General features: G+C 41.3%; 1 protein-coding gene across 1 annotated transcript in view; it reads right to left on the bottom strand.

Moving 5' to 3' along the window:
* Window positions 1–3481: 3481 nt before the first annotated feature.
* Window positions 3482–15283, bottom strand: part of LOC127546636 (stAR-related lipid transfer protein 9-like) — a 92708-nt gene continuing 80906 nt past the window's right edge. Inside the window, exons 13-15 of the mRNA XM_051973655.1 lie at window positions 11577–11683; window positions 5216–5403; window positions 3482–4724 (exon numbers count right to left, since the gene is read on the bottom strand). Coding sequence (XP_051829615.1) covers window positions 4231–4724; window positions 5216–5403; window positions 11577–11683 — 789 coding nt within the window. The 3' untranslated portion in view covers window positions 3482–4230. The remainder of the gene's footprint in view (window positions 4725–5215; window positions 5404–11576; window positions 11684–15283) is intronic.

Raw genomic sequence — 15283 nt, 5'->3', positions numbered from 1 at the left:
ATCTGATTACAGTATACGGAACAGTTTTAAGGTAGGAAAAATAGGAGGCAGGAGATGAGTTAGGTTATTGCTATTAATATAATTAATACTAATGAGAATCTGGACTTTGGGTGATAGGAGCATCAAGGGACAGATGCAAAAAACATTACGGAAGGAGGATTACTGAGATGGCAAACAGGTAGTGTTGTGGTTTGTAAACAGAGTCCCATCTACAAAGAAAAGAATTTTTAAAAGATCAATCTAGAAGAGGAATATACACAATGATGTGGGGAACAGATTGAAGCACAAAGCAGTCACCTACAAAGCCTTCACAATAATCCAGGTAGGGGTGATGAAAGGTTTGGATTAGATTTACAACAGTAGAAGTATAAAGAAAGGGGTCAATTCTAAATAGACTGGCTGAAAAAGAATTATCTGGGCTTGAAGTGTGAGGAGAGAGAGAATAGTTATGTGTAACTAGAATACTCAGAAACCTAGTTTGAATGGGGAAGATGTTGAATTCTGTTTGGGATATATTGAATTTGAGGCAAAGGGGGCACATTCAAGTAGAAATTCTCAATAAAAAGAACATGGAGAAGACAAGAGTTGAGAGATGTTAGCTTAGAGGTTAGAGCAATAGAAAATGGCTGTAATAGACTCAGAATGGGCAATGGGCACTTGAACTAAGATAGTGATAGTAGGCATGAAAAAGTATTTGCAGAGATATGGGGGCAGCTTGTCAAGGTTTGAGATTTGGACTCAGATTTTCCAGACTTCAGATCTAGCACACCATCCACTGCTCTAGTAGGAGCCAAGGATGATAAAAGGACACAGGATTTAGCACTAATAATTCTCAGGACAGTGACTTTAAAGAGAGAGCTTCCAATAGAATGACAAAAGACAGTATAGTATGATGAAGCATAAAGCAGAAAATAATGACATTCAGAATTACCTACTTTCCTCAGAAATTTGACAAAGTGAAGAGATACAGTATGATAGGTTTAGGGAGGAGTAAGATGGAGGAAATGATTTGTTTAGTTTCTTTTAGGACTAGAAATCTGCAGAAGTTTGTAGGTAGGAGGAAGGCTGAAGGAGGTGAGACTGAAAGTGAAAGGCGAGCAGAGGTTGATTAATATAGCAAAGCCCTTAAAAGCAACAGCATCAAAGATACAAGTAAGTTGGTGATGGTCCTTTGTTTTTGAAGATGAATGACATCTCTATGTTGGGGTCAATAATACAATGTGTCTTGACTGTGGCTAATCAGACAAGCTTAGAAGGCTCTACCACAGACTGGGCACAAAGAGTCCATATGAACCTTTGGAACGGCAATACCTCTGACTTCGTCCATCTGTTTCTTTTGAGCAATCGCAAAAAAACCGAATTGCAAATGTTCAAAAGAAATATGAGATGGACAAATTCAGAGACATCTCAGAGTACAGAGCTTCCTTTGATGCGAGCTAAGCAGGCTAGCGTCAACAAGAATGGAGGGATGGTCTCATCTTCTAAGATCAGGAAGGAGGGGAAAAGCAGAGTTAGTGATTTAAGATGTTTTGATAAATAGCCCCCAATGCAAAGAGGCTGTGAGGTGTCCTCATGGTGCACACAGCACTGAGCCTGGAGTCAGAAAGATTCATTCTTCCCAAGTTCATATCTGGCCTCAGACAATTAGTAGTTATGTGACCCTGACAAAGTAACTTAAATTCTCTTTGCTTCCATTTCCTCATCTGTAAAATGAGTTGGAGAAATGGCAAATCACTCCAGTATTTTTGGCAAGAAAACCTTAAATGGGGCCAGAAAGAGCCAGAGACAATTGAAAAATACTGAGCAAAAAAACTCCAACAAAACAACCCCAGTGAAAAGTGTAATGAATCAATAAAAAGAATGCCTCTTGGGTCCAGCCTAGTTTAGATTGTATAAATTTATAGTAGATTTGTTCATCAAGATTTCGTGTATTCCCTTAGGAGTACTGACTGCCTAGAGAGTCAGTGGAGCATACCCTTTGATCCAGCAGTGTTTCTACTGGGCTTATACCCCAAAGAGCTACTAAAGAAGGGAAAGGGACCTGAATGTGCCAAAATGTTTGTGGCAGCCCTGTTTGTAGTGGCTAGAAGCTGGAAAATGAATGGATGCCCATCAATTGGAGAATGGCTGGGTAAATTGTGGTATATGAACGTTATGGAATATTATTGTTCTGTAAGGAATGACCAGCAGGATGAATACAGAGAGCACTGGTGAGACTTACAGGAACTGATGCTGAGTGAAATGAGCAGAACCAGGAGATCACTATATACCTCAACAACGATACTGTATGAAGATGTATTCTGATGGAAGTGGATCTCTTCGATAAAGAGAGCTAATTCAGTTTCAATTGATCAAGGATGGACAGAAGCGGCTACAGCCAAAGAAAGAACACTGGGAAATGAATATAAACTGCTTGCATTTTTGTTTTTCTTCCCGGGTTATTTATACCTTCTGAATCCAATTCTCCCTGTGCAATAAGAGAACTGTTCAGTTCTGCACACATATATTGTATCTAGGATATGCTGTAACCTATTTAACATGTAAAGGACTGCTTGCCATCTGGGGGAGGGGGTGGAGGGAGGGAGGGGAAAAATCAGAACAGAAGTGAGTGTAAGGGATAATGCTGTAAAAAATTACCCTGGCATGGGTTCTGTCAATAAAAAGTTATTTAAAAAAAAAGAGAGAGAGAGAGTCAGTGGAGTTACAAACTGAGTGTCATCCTGAATTAGCATGAGAGAGTACCTACAGAAGGAAAAGGAAGAAAAGGGGAGAAAGGGAGGAAAAGAGGGGAAGAGAGAGAGAGAGAGAGAGAGAGAGAGAGAGAGAGAAAGAGGAGAGAAGGAGGAAGAGGAGAGAACACAAAGGGAGATTGAGGATTGAGAGAGCAAAGAGAGAAAGGAAGGAGGGGGAGGGAGGGAGAGAGAAAGAGGGAAGGAGAGAAAAGTGAGAAAGAGAGGGAAAGAAGGAAGAAGGTTACTCAAATGGGTAACCTGAAGGTTAGGATTATGAAAGTTGGTAAGTGGGAGTTAAACAAGGACAATGGATTGGAAGGGACCAAGGAACCCAAAGTAACAATGAGAATGAAGAATAGTCTCATGAAAAGTGAGGGTGTAAGTAAGGTAGAAGAACAGGAAGGACAATCAGAAAGGAAACTTCAAAGTTCAGGGTTTTGGAAGTAGAGCAATCTCTGATGATGGCAAAGTCCATGGCAGTAATTCACAAACTCTTTGGTCTCAGGATTCCTTTACAATCCTTAAAAACTACTGTGGGGAAAAAATTATTGTGAATCCCAAAGACAAACCTTTCTTGGCAATGATACTAGATACTAGAAAGGTTTGTCATTTTCTTCTCCAGCTCATTTTACAGATGAGGAAACTGAGGCAAACATGAAGTGACTTGCCTAGGGTCACACAGCTAATAAGTGTCTGAGGTCAGATTTCAACTCATAAAGGTGAGTTTTCCTGACTCTAGACTTGTCTCTCTGTGCACTCTGGTGCCACCTAACTGCCCCATGGGATGGGAGGCAGAGGAAGATTAAAAGTCTTAAGTGCTGAAATCCCAGAGAAAGTGGAAGAGTAGAGTGGGTTGGAGGTTAGTGGCAGGTGGTAGATAGGACAAAGACAGGGAGAAAGAGACTACTGAGTGATGGTAAAGGAATGAGGAAATGAGCATGTAGGCTCTTCTTCCTGAGTCTGTGAGGTCAAGGATCAGGAGGATTGTCCAGCACTAGAAAACATAGCAAGGGACAGGGTGTTCTACTAGCAGAGTCAGGCTTTAGCTGGCACTAGAAAGAGGAAGAAACAAAAAGGGAATAAGGGTGAATGAGAACCTTCCAAATGGGATACAATGGGAGAAATGAAAAGAGAAAACAAACTAGGGGACAAAGGGATAGGGGAATGGAGCAGGATTGAGATAAAATGGGGATGAGAATACAGAAAGTATCAAGTGAAAATAAATTTTTGAATACACAAAAGTCTGAATAAACCAGAACTCTTTGGGGATCCACAATAATTTTCAAAACTTTAAGAGTCCAGGGGCAAAAAGTTTGAGAACTTACACCTTTGAAGGACAAGAGGATTTGCTAGCCAAAAGTCAGAGGATACATGTACCAGGCAAGCACATCAGGAGAATCAGGGCTCAGGAAGATGAAATTTTAAGTGTCAGTTACAAAGAGGGATGTGTTAAGCAAGAATCCCTTTCCTAGCTCTGTTCCATATCCTTGTTGCTCCTTTACCTTTGTGAGGGGGACAGTGGGAGGCCACAAAGTCTGTGGTCACCCAAAGAACTGCTGCTGGTGGAAGAGTCACTCTTTTTTTGAAAAGCTGAAAAGTTGGCATCCAGATCAGGGTCCAACTGGCTCGGATTGTCTTTCCAGTTGAGCTTTTCAAGCTGCTCAAGCTTTTTCTGGGCTTCCAGGAGTTTCTGCTTTTTGACAATCTTTTCCAACTGAAACTTGACTTTCTTGCGCCTGACTTTACGCTCTGCTGCCCAGAGAGCATTCCTCCAGAGGACCTGTAGCTGGACCAGCCTCGTACGGCCCCCATCCAGTGAAGCTGATGGAGTCTTTGGCCTAATCTGAGATTCTGCTTCATGGAAGATCTCAGTGTCTTCCTCAATCGAAGTACCATCCTGTTGCTGTTGCTGCTGCTGCTCCAGCTGCTGCTGCTGCTGTTGCTGCAGACTGGCCAACCGGCTTTCCTCTCTGAGCAACCATCTCTGATCTAAGAATCAAGAAAAAACAAAAAGAAAGTTAGAGCTCACCCTCCCACCTGTCTCTGAGACAGTCCTCTGGGCTTGCATGGAGTGACATACTTGTATCCATGTGGAGAGGAGAGGAAGGAGATTTCTAGCTGGGATATGAAGGAAAGATGCTCTTGTCCCCAGAGTAGAGAGCACTGAGAAGGAAGAAGCCAAAAGGGTATGAAGCTGAGGTTTCACCCAGGTATGGGTGCTATACATCTATATGTAAATGAAAAAATATGCATTTGCATGAGAGAAGGAAGAAGAGAGAGAACCAGAGTTTTTAAGGGGAAATAACCCAGTTAAGCTTCCCTATTCATCTTTCTGGGGAACCTTTTTCTAATTTTCTGTCTCATAATGTTTCCCTGCAATTTCATGAAGATTATAAACAAAAAAAAAAGAAGAAGAAGAAGAACAGAGGGAGAAATGAAGAAATGAGAAGGTGAGAGAGACACCATAAATCATGGTCACCTACTGTCTTTGATCTGCTGATTGATGAGGGCCTGGTCAAACTCCAGCTCCTGCTCAGCTCTGATTTGCCCAACTAGGATATCTTGCCTTAAATCCTTGACAAGGCGTTTCTGTTGTCGAATCTGCGTCCTGTGGGACACTGCTTGGTCCATATGCTTCTGGTGGTATGCTTCAGAAACATCCCGCACTCTCCTGTTACAGAAAGAGCTGGGAATTTCCATGAGGAAAGAAACAAATCATCCTGAGAAAGAACTATCTATATTTCAGAGGGCATTCTTCCCAGGCCCTGGCTCTAGTTATCGGTCTTCATTTGGGCAAACTAGGAGTGGGTAACACCCCCTGACTGAGATGTCATCATGAGTCAGGGTGCTCTTAGGCATCCATTTTCTTTCAGGAATCTCTTGACTAAGTCTCCCGTTTGAGAGAACCCTTAGGTCCAAAATAGCAGAGAGGGATTTGGACTCGAGGCCCTGCTGCCTGCTAGGAAGAACAAAGAGGAAGTAAGTTGGGTCATAGATAGCCAATGAGGTCATAGAGCTGGCAAATAGAACTTTAGTCAAAAGTGGCCTCTTCTGGATTTCTTAGGGTAGAAGATTCAAGAAAAACAAGAAGTCATATATGTTCATAAGAATAAACAGGTAAGAAGAGAAGAAAAACATTATGGTTTTGGCAAAACTAAAGAGCTCTGGATTTCTTGTGTTCTGGTTTTTTTTAACTGAGTTTTTCTATCTTTCTCAGGTAGGAAGTACAAGGGGATACTCTTTGACCTGCTGCTTCATTTTTGATCTGGGCAGGTTAGCCTTTCCTTAGGCAACTTGGGGGCAGGATAGGGTGGGAAGGGAGGTTCCCTTGCTCCTAGTCACTCATCATATTAAAATTAAACTTAGTGCTAATACCCCTAAACTTGGAACTCCCAAACTCAAAAGACTATTAGCCTCCTCAAAAGCTGGAATTATAGGCATGCACTACCATGCCCAGCTTTGGGTTTTATTTAAAAAAAAAAAAAGGCCAAGTTTCATAGAGGCTTTTTGAAAATCATAATGGAAATGAAACAAAATTATTGTGCAGGAAACTTGTGGATTACAAAATGATTCTCTTCCCCACCCCCACCGATTATAAAGCGCTATATCTTTGGGAAAACAAATTCTATGGAATGTCCATCTACTATAAGAACCTTATTCCTTGAAACAAAAAGTATATCTATGTCCTAGAAGAAAGAGATAAATAGACAGGTAGAAATGCAGAGGCAGAAACCCAGAAAAACAAAGACAGAGAGAGGGAGAGAGGAAAGGAGGGGAAAAAGAAGAGAGAGGGGAGAAAAGAGAAAAGAAAGAAGGAAGTTGTGAGAAAAAGGAGAGAAGATTCTAGAGGAATATTTGCAAGTATGTCAATAAGTTCAAGGAAATCTTGGAAATCCGGCCTACAGGAAAGAGCCCTGGGTTGGAATTTGAGAGGCTGGGTTCTTTAATATCACGAGTTGGGACAAAGTCATGTAAGTTTTTTCTTCCTGGAAATTCATAATCACTATTTGAACCTTCTGTCTATTAAGGGTGATGTATTTTGGGGCATCTCCAAAACTAGCTTTGGGAAGTCAGGGCCTAAGTCAATCCAATCTGATGAGGAAGAAAAACAAAAGAAACTTTTTCTCTCACTCTGCCAGAGCTCCCCTGGTCTGCCAACTCTGAGATCCCCATAACCACCAGAATCTTCCTTCTAGGGTCACCCTCCCACTAGAATACACTAAATTCTGGGTGCTGCTTGGCCTGGGGAGGTTCACTAGATTACCAGGGAGAAAATCAATCGCAAAGTGCCAGCTACCATGCTCTTGCCACCCTAACAGCTTCCATGCCTGACTACCTTTCTCTCAAGGCCTCTGATAAACTGAGTCAGGAGGAAGCACCGGAATTCTCTGGGCTCCGTTTGTACTTGCCAAACCTACCTCTGGCACCATCAATCTTCGGCACTTTCTCTTCTTGTAAAGCTCATTCCATTCTGTCCAGATTCTCACTGTTGTTATTTACAAACTCCAACTCATATTCACTCCTTCCAAATTAGCAGCACAGCCTTCCTGGCTCCTGCTTCCTTCAGACACCCCGGCCTCTCAATTCCCCACCCTCCTAAACTCCCATGACCTTCTAATTCCAGTCTAGCTCAACACCCTGTTCTATTCCTAGAACAGTTTCACACTAACCACCTTGATCCTATTTATTGGTTTTCATCCCCGACAGTCAAAAACTATTTAACTGAGCCCTTGGCTGTCACAGCACAGCTGATGTGTTTTGAGTCATTTGCCTTTCCTCTAGGCAGCATAAGGTGAAAGCACAGGGGCTCCCAAAGAAATGCCAACATGTCCTGATGCAGCCCTGCCAGAATAGTAAGGGATAGATGAGGATTTCAACCAGCAATCTTTCTTCTCATAAATACATAAATACAAGCTAATAAGGACACCACAAGTAGTTACTATGAGGGAGTCCAAGGCTAAGATTCTGATGTTAGATTGGTTTCCCGACACCCAGGGAAAAGCACTTCTGATCATCTTTTTCTAGAAAATCTTAACCAAAATGACAAGCATCCTGTACTGAATGGTGGTGCCTGCAGAATAGGGAGTATCTGTGAGAAAGCAGTCAATAGACAGTATTTCCCATGGTGCCTGGGTTATCACTCCCCAACTTTGTCTAACTAAGTAGTTTACACAAAACAGAAAAATTATTCAAAAGAATCCATCAGAGAAAGGCTCTTTGAAGAACTATTTACACTTTGGGCTTACTTAGCTCTTTCCCCAGGCTCTCTCTCCCTCTTCCACTCATGTTCTCCCTCTGTGAAACACTTTCCTCCCTTCTCTTTCTTCTTCTCTCCCCACTCTCTTTCTCCCTTTTCCTTCCTTTCCACACCCCAAAAGTATAAGGTTAGCCAGACTTGCTCCTTATAATGCAAATCACCATCTTCAATAACAGAAATGGGAGGAGACTGAAGGAGGGATTGCTGCGGAGATGCCTGGGAAAGCTGACACATGATCAGGGCTCCAGAGGCAACTGACGTCACACACATTCTCTCTGTCTCTGTCTCTATCTGTCTCTCTTTTACATACACACACACACACACATTGTTTCTCTGTCTCTCTCTTGTTCACACACACATACACACACACACATTCTCTCTGTCTCTGTCTCTCTGTCTCTTTTTTACACACACATACACATTGTTTCTCTCTGTGTGTCTCTGTCTCTTTTTTACACACACATACACACACATTCTCTCTGTCTCTGTCTCTCTCTCTCTTTTTTACACACACATACACACACATTGTTTCTGTCTCTTTCACACACATGCGCACGTTCTCTCTGTCTCTGTCTCTTTTTTACACACTCATACACACACATTGTTTCTGTCTCTTTTTCACACACACACACGTTCTCTCTGTCTCTGTCTCTTTTTTACACACACATACATACACATATTGTTTCTCTCTGTCTCTTTCACACACACACACACACACACACACACACAATGTCTCTCTTTGTTTCTGTCTCTCTCACACACACACTGTCTCTATCTCTCTGTTTCTGTCTCTTTTTCACACACACACAGAGTGTCTGTTTCTGTCTCTGTCTCTCTCACACACACATGTTCTCTCTGTTTCTGTCTCTCTCTCTTTTTCTCTTTTTTTTTCACACACACACCCACACACACACACACACACACACACACCATCTCTCTGTCTCTGTCTCTCTCTTGTTCTCTTTTTCACACACACACACACACACACACACACACACACACTGTCTCTATTTCTCTGTTTTTATCTCTGTCTCTGTCTCTCTCTCACACACTTTCTCTCTGTCTCTGTCTCTCTTTTTCTCTCTTTTTAACACACACAGACAGACACACATACACTGTCTATCTGTTTCTCTCCCTCCCTCTTTGTATACATTCTCTTCTCTGTCTCTATCTGTCTTTCTCTGTCTCTCTTACACACACACACACACACACACACACACACAAACACACACACACACACACTCACACACACATTCACACACACACACACAGCTGGAAGCAAAACTAGTTCTCAATAAACAGGTCTGTTAAGCATTAAGCAAGTACTTGAAAAAAATATATTTTAACTAACCTTCCACTAAGTATCTGTACAGATTTCAGGAAAACTCTCAGCAAACCATCAGCTTATGGGTCTCTCCAGGGACCAAGATGGCGTGATCACTGCTTCTCTTCATTTTGTATGTTTGGATCTGCTTGTTCATCTGTTCCCAAAGGCTCCAACGGGCCCCTCCCTGTTGCCATTGCTCCTATTTCTTCCCTGATGCTTCAGAAGCTGACAGTTCTCACCACATAATGTGGAGGTTCCTAATCACTATTGTAGCAGCAGGAACAGATCTACCAGACTGACTCCAATACTCTAGACACTCAAGACTGAGCCCCAAAGATGACAAATTGGGAAATGATAATAAAAAACAAATTGTCCTCTGGTCCCAGCAGCTGGGAGTCAGGCTGATCACCTTTCCCTGTGCCTGGAGTCAATTCTGTGTTTTTGGGCACACCTACAGACTCACCTCTGCCTAAATAAAGTTAAGCCTCAGAGTGGAGACTTTAGAGTTTCGTGGAGTGCCCTGCCCAAAGCATGGAGGAAGAAGATCTCCCCAGCACAGACCCAGTTCCCGACTGGGAACCCATCTACTGACTTTTATTTTTCTCTGCTCCTACAGGCGCCCTTCCCTGGTCCCTTTGCCCAATCAGGTTCAGGCTTAGCTCCTACATGATATCATCACTGCCACCTGGCAGGCACACTGCTGTAGCAATTATAACAACTGGGGAGACTAACCCATTGGACTGACTTTATGCCAGAGATACCAGCTGGGTGGTGCTGGGATCTTTATTTTGAAATCTCTCCCTGATTTTTTTTAAAGGAAAGGAAATATCTGGATTTGGTTAACCAGTTTCATCAGTAATTCTGGATTAGAGAGTTCTAGAAGATCTCATTCCATAAAAACAAGGAAGTCAAGGTTCCCACATGGAGAAAAAAAAAACCCAGCACTTTTCTATAATTGCAAAAAGCAAGAATGAATGAAAAATCATTTATTAAGGGTTTATTATGTGCCAAGCACTTGGGCCAGAGACACAAAAGAGAAAAATAAAAAGAAGGTAATATAGTGGGTTCTTATCAACTGGAAAATGGTTGAAAAATAAGATTATATATATGTATTGGAATATTACCAGACCATAAGAAATGAAGAATGTGAAGAATATTATGCTTTACATCACTCACATAAATCTGAGTTTTTCTGTAAAGTACAATAATATGCATGATGACCAGAATAATGTAGAAAACAAGGGAACTCTCCTCAAAGCAGTGAGTAGTCCTGATTGCAGAGACCCAATGCTGAGACAGACCACCTCCACCAACCCACCACTGCAAATGACAGAGATACAATCTCTACAATGCATAATGTTGCCAGGTACAGACAATGTGTTGCCATGCTTTGTATAATTATACTTTGTTACAAGAAAGAGTTCTGTGGGGAAACATGGGGATATATGGGAAATGGCAATGATATAAAAAAATCAATTATACCCTTAAAAGAGAGAGAGAGAGATTCAGGGGCTGCTAGATAACACAGTGGATAGAGCACCAGTCCTGAAGTCAGGAGGACCTGAGTTCAAATATGACCTCAGACATGTAACACTTCCTAGCTGTGTGACCTTGGGCAAGTCACTTAACCCCAATTGCCGAGAGAGAGAGAGAGAGAGAGAGAGAGAGAGAAAGAGAGAGATTCAGTTCAAAACAGAAGCAAGAAAGTTTGGAAACTAACACAGAAGAATACAAAAGAAAGGCCAGAAACAAACATAGACAAGCAGGACGACTCTGAAAATTACTTATTGAATTTCTATGCTCTGGTAGAGATTTGAAGAAGGGATAAAGTCATACAGTCTTCCCAGGTGCTAAATTATGAAACAATATACTCCCATTGCTCATATATTATTTTTCCAGCCTCTCCCTAATCGATGGCAAACAAAGTGATATAAACCATCACCTTGTAAACGTGTTGCCAAAAGTCTTGTTTGACAGAAAGTGGTCAGAGGGAAAAACAAGAGTGATGCCCCTTTGGAGAATGAAGGAAAGCAAAACAAGCTACAGGAAGATAAAATGAGCTCTTTCCCCACCAGTCTCAAATGCCAACAGTGAGTTAAGCTCCATGAGTCTTAGAATCCCAATGGCTAATGCCCTGGGCCAACTCAGGCTTATGCCTTTACCTTGACTTTTTCCTTTCAAGTATATTGTAAAACATTGGATTATTACTGCTAGGACTCAAAAAGGCTCCATTCCAGAAGGGTCCATTGACCTCACCTACCTGTCCTCAAGCACAGAGGAAATCCCCAGTTGGGGGGCAGTGACATCACCATCCAAATCCAACCACTCCAGAGAACAATTGCTGTTCCCAGCAGAGACTTCTCCTAGCTGGAAACAAAGGAGAAAATGGAATAAAGAAGCCATTACTTCACAGCCTGTCACCATCATTTACATGGTACATCTGACAAGCTGAATTTTTCCAGGTAGATTTTCCACAGGACACCTTCCTGATGCTGCTCACGTGGCAAGAAGTATTATGGTCAACAGCAACCTAAGAAAGAGACCATACTCTGGTCTCAGACACTTAACACTTCCTAGCTGTGTGATACTGGGCAAATCACTTAACTCCAATTGCCTCAGGAAAAAAAAGAGACCATCCTTACCAATCTCCTCTGTCTTAGTGCAGCAGCCTCTGCTGGGTGAATGAAACGGAATTTCTGTGTTTCCCCCAGAATTAGAATAGCTCCTTTGGAAAAAAGAAAGCAAGATTTACGACTTAGCCTTTAGTGTGTGTCAGGTACCATGCTAAGAGCTAGACACACACACATACATACATACACACACAAACACACTAATAATGGATAACTGGCTGGTTGTAAAAGTAGTTCAGGGAAGAACAAAGGAAAGATGGCACTGTGGGCCAGACTGGTAAGGAAAGGCTTCTTTTATTTACTAAGATAATAGTTAATATTCATATAGCATTAAGGTTTGAAAAAACAATTTACAAAGGTTATCTCATTTTATGTTCACAACAACAAAGATAACTAATATTATAGCACTAACTATGTGCCAGGGACTGTGCTAAGCTTTAAAATTATCTTATTTGATCCTACAACAACCCTGGAAGGTGTTACTATTTATCCCCATTTGACAGATGAGGGAACTGAGGCTGAGAGGTTAAAAATTGCCTAGGTCACAAAACTAGTACACATTTGAAGCAAGATTTGGACTTGGGTCTTTCTGACTCCACGATCAATATACTATCCACTAAGACACTTAGCTCCCTATAGAATTTGGGTAAGATTTCAAGAGGTAGATTCATCTGTTTGGAACTAAGAGACAGATCGTTTCTCTCCACCCCAGGCTTCTGCCATTGGGATTCCCTTTCCTACAGGCAAGGCAGAATCTTCCAATCCAAATAAATTTCCCAAAAGACCCCCACTAGAAACAGGTTCTGTTGTCATTTTTTTCCTTAAAATTTTTATTATGAACTTAATCATTTTTTTAAATTTCAAAATACATAGAACAAAATAAAAGCTTATACATTTATCCAAAGGGCTTTATGTAGAGGGGTTTTTTTGAGCAAACTTAACAAGGTAGTAATAAAATTATCCTGTTTCTGTATCCTCCCAAACTTTTTTTGCATTGTTTTATTACTCTGCTATTTTCCTTTACTATCCACAAAAATCACCCCTATCCCCATCACACAGAAGTCCTCTCATAACAAGTCCAGTAATGTCAAATTCCACTAGAATAGTACATATCACAGATTGGCTTATGTAAGGTGCAATATATTTTTAATTAGGTTAAACACTTCTCAGTGACATTGTAATCTGGTTCCTAGTTTTGTGGGAAACATTTCCAGGTGAAGAGTTTGACACCTCTTGTCTAGCCAATTATATCATCAGTACATTAATTCTACTGTCTTTTCTGGATCATGTTTATAAAAAGGAAGTTTCTTATTACTCTTGGGAAGCTTAAAAGGTCTATTCCAAAGGCCTTCCCATTCCTCAAAATGGTGGTTTCCTACTAAGAGCTGTTGGCCATCACAGTTATAGCAGCTTAAAGAACCTACAATTCACTATTTCCAGAATGCAAAAAGAAGACTCTAGGAGAGAGTCCAAGTGGCCTACCTTGTGTCAAGCGACAGGAATCAGTGACCTCTTGGCCATTAACAGTACAGCGGGCTCCCAGGGCAGGCTGAAGTGTGACCACACCACATACACTGGTGATGGTACAATGGTCTCTCTCTATCCACTGACCCTGAAGGACTGGAGAAAATGCTAGTCAAAATGGAGTAGAGTAACTTTATAGGACAATTTCGTTCTTTCCATGACAAATTCCAAGTCCAAGACTGGAAAACCTCTACAGGTAGAAGACAGACCCCATTCTTCTATCTTGGTCTAATAATTTTTACTCTGGTCTACTTCCAACCATACTGACCCCAAACTAAATATCAAGTAATAGAAATATAAATAGCACATTGGCTACTAGGTCCTCCAGAGTTTGTTTCTTCTTAAGCAAATGCTTTATAATGCTTTTTTACATACCTGACACTTTCCCACCATTACTCTTTACCTTCCCCCAGCCAAGAGAATCTTCTCTTAAAACAAAGAGAAAAGCCAGAGGGCTTGCATTCCCAAGAAGGTCCTTTCCCTCAGCATCCTCAGATTCCCCATGAAGGAATCGGTCAAACATAGCCATCAGGACCCTCTGTACCTCTCTGAGGAGAAAGAAGATTCCGCTTTTGTCCTTACTTACCTATATCCTGTTCTTGGTCAGAGTCACTCCTTCCTATTTTTGTTGTACCTTCCTAAAAGGATATAGTAAAAGTTATTTTAAAGGTAGAAATAAAACAGAGAATTCTGTTTCTGAAGCAAAATCTATGTGGCTGAGAATCACCTGTATCTTATCATGAACTTCTCTTATTCACTGCTGACAGTTCTATTACTTCCCTCTAGCACCAGGCTTTCTGTCCTTTGGCTCCACTTATTAAGGAATCAAGAAGAGATCCTCAAGTCAAATCTTAAAAGGCTATCTGGGCTATTTCTAAATGCTCAGGGTATATTTTCCCTGACAGATGACAGATAGTGGCAATCCCCTTATATCTGTGCTGCAAGCCTGTAGAAGAGCAGTTTTGATTTTTTGGGTGGAAGGTTTGAAAAGGAGTCTGTTTGCTTTTTGGGAAAGTTCAATGGAATCATACAACAGGATCATCTCTTGTAAAAGAAGTCATAGTCACTGCTTTCAGTTAGCAAACCTCTAGCCCCAGGGAGAAGTGAAAATGAGACCCATTTTCCCTGAGAGGTGAGGCATGAAAAATGCACCAGCCCTGCTTCGGCTAAATCAATGTTTAGAGAAAAGCAAAAGCATTTCATGGAAATATGAAAAATCACTGGAATTATTACCTTCTTGCTGCTCGGATGAAGCTTACCAGACCTCACAGTCTAAAAAGACGAACAAAAAAAGAAAAAGCACCACCTACAATGAGAGAGAAAAAGAGAAAAGAGAAATAGAGACAAAGAGGGAGGGAGAGAGACAGATTCAGAGAGAGAGACAAAGACAAAGAGTCTGAGAGACAGAGTCTGAGACAGAGACAGACAGTGAGAGTAGGGGCGAGACAGAGACAGAGACAGAGACACATAGAAGACAGAGACAAAAAGAGAAAAAGAGAAGAGAGAAGAGGAGGGGAAGCAGAGTTAGTAGTGAGTATGAACCAAGCACTGTATTAGTGGGAGACCATAGCACACAAGATCTCTAGCTGCTTTTTTGTTTGAATTTTTAAAAATTAAGTTGCGAGCACTCGAATTATAATGACCAGGTCTAGTTAAAAAGTTGAAAAAATACACCTACTTACTTTTACTGCAGAGAAGCCTATGAAATATGGCAGTCATTAGGTGTTGGGCTAACCTTCCTCTTCTTTCTTTTTAAATTCTTGTTTCAAGGGACAGCTCATTAGATTGGAAGGGATGAGGAATATTCACAAAT

Source organism: Antechinus flavipes, chromosome 2 (genome assembly GCF_016432865.1).
Source record: "Antechinus flavipes isolate AdamAnt ecotype Samford, QLD, Australia chromosome 2, AdamAnt_v2, whole genome shotgun sequence".
In the NCBI taxonomy this organism is placed as follows: domain Eukaryota; kingdom Metazoa; phylum Chordata; class Mammalia; order Dasyuromorphia; family Dasyuridae; genus Antechinus; species Antechinus flavipes.
This window is presented reverse-complemented; position numbering and strand designations above follow the sequence as displayed.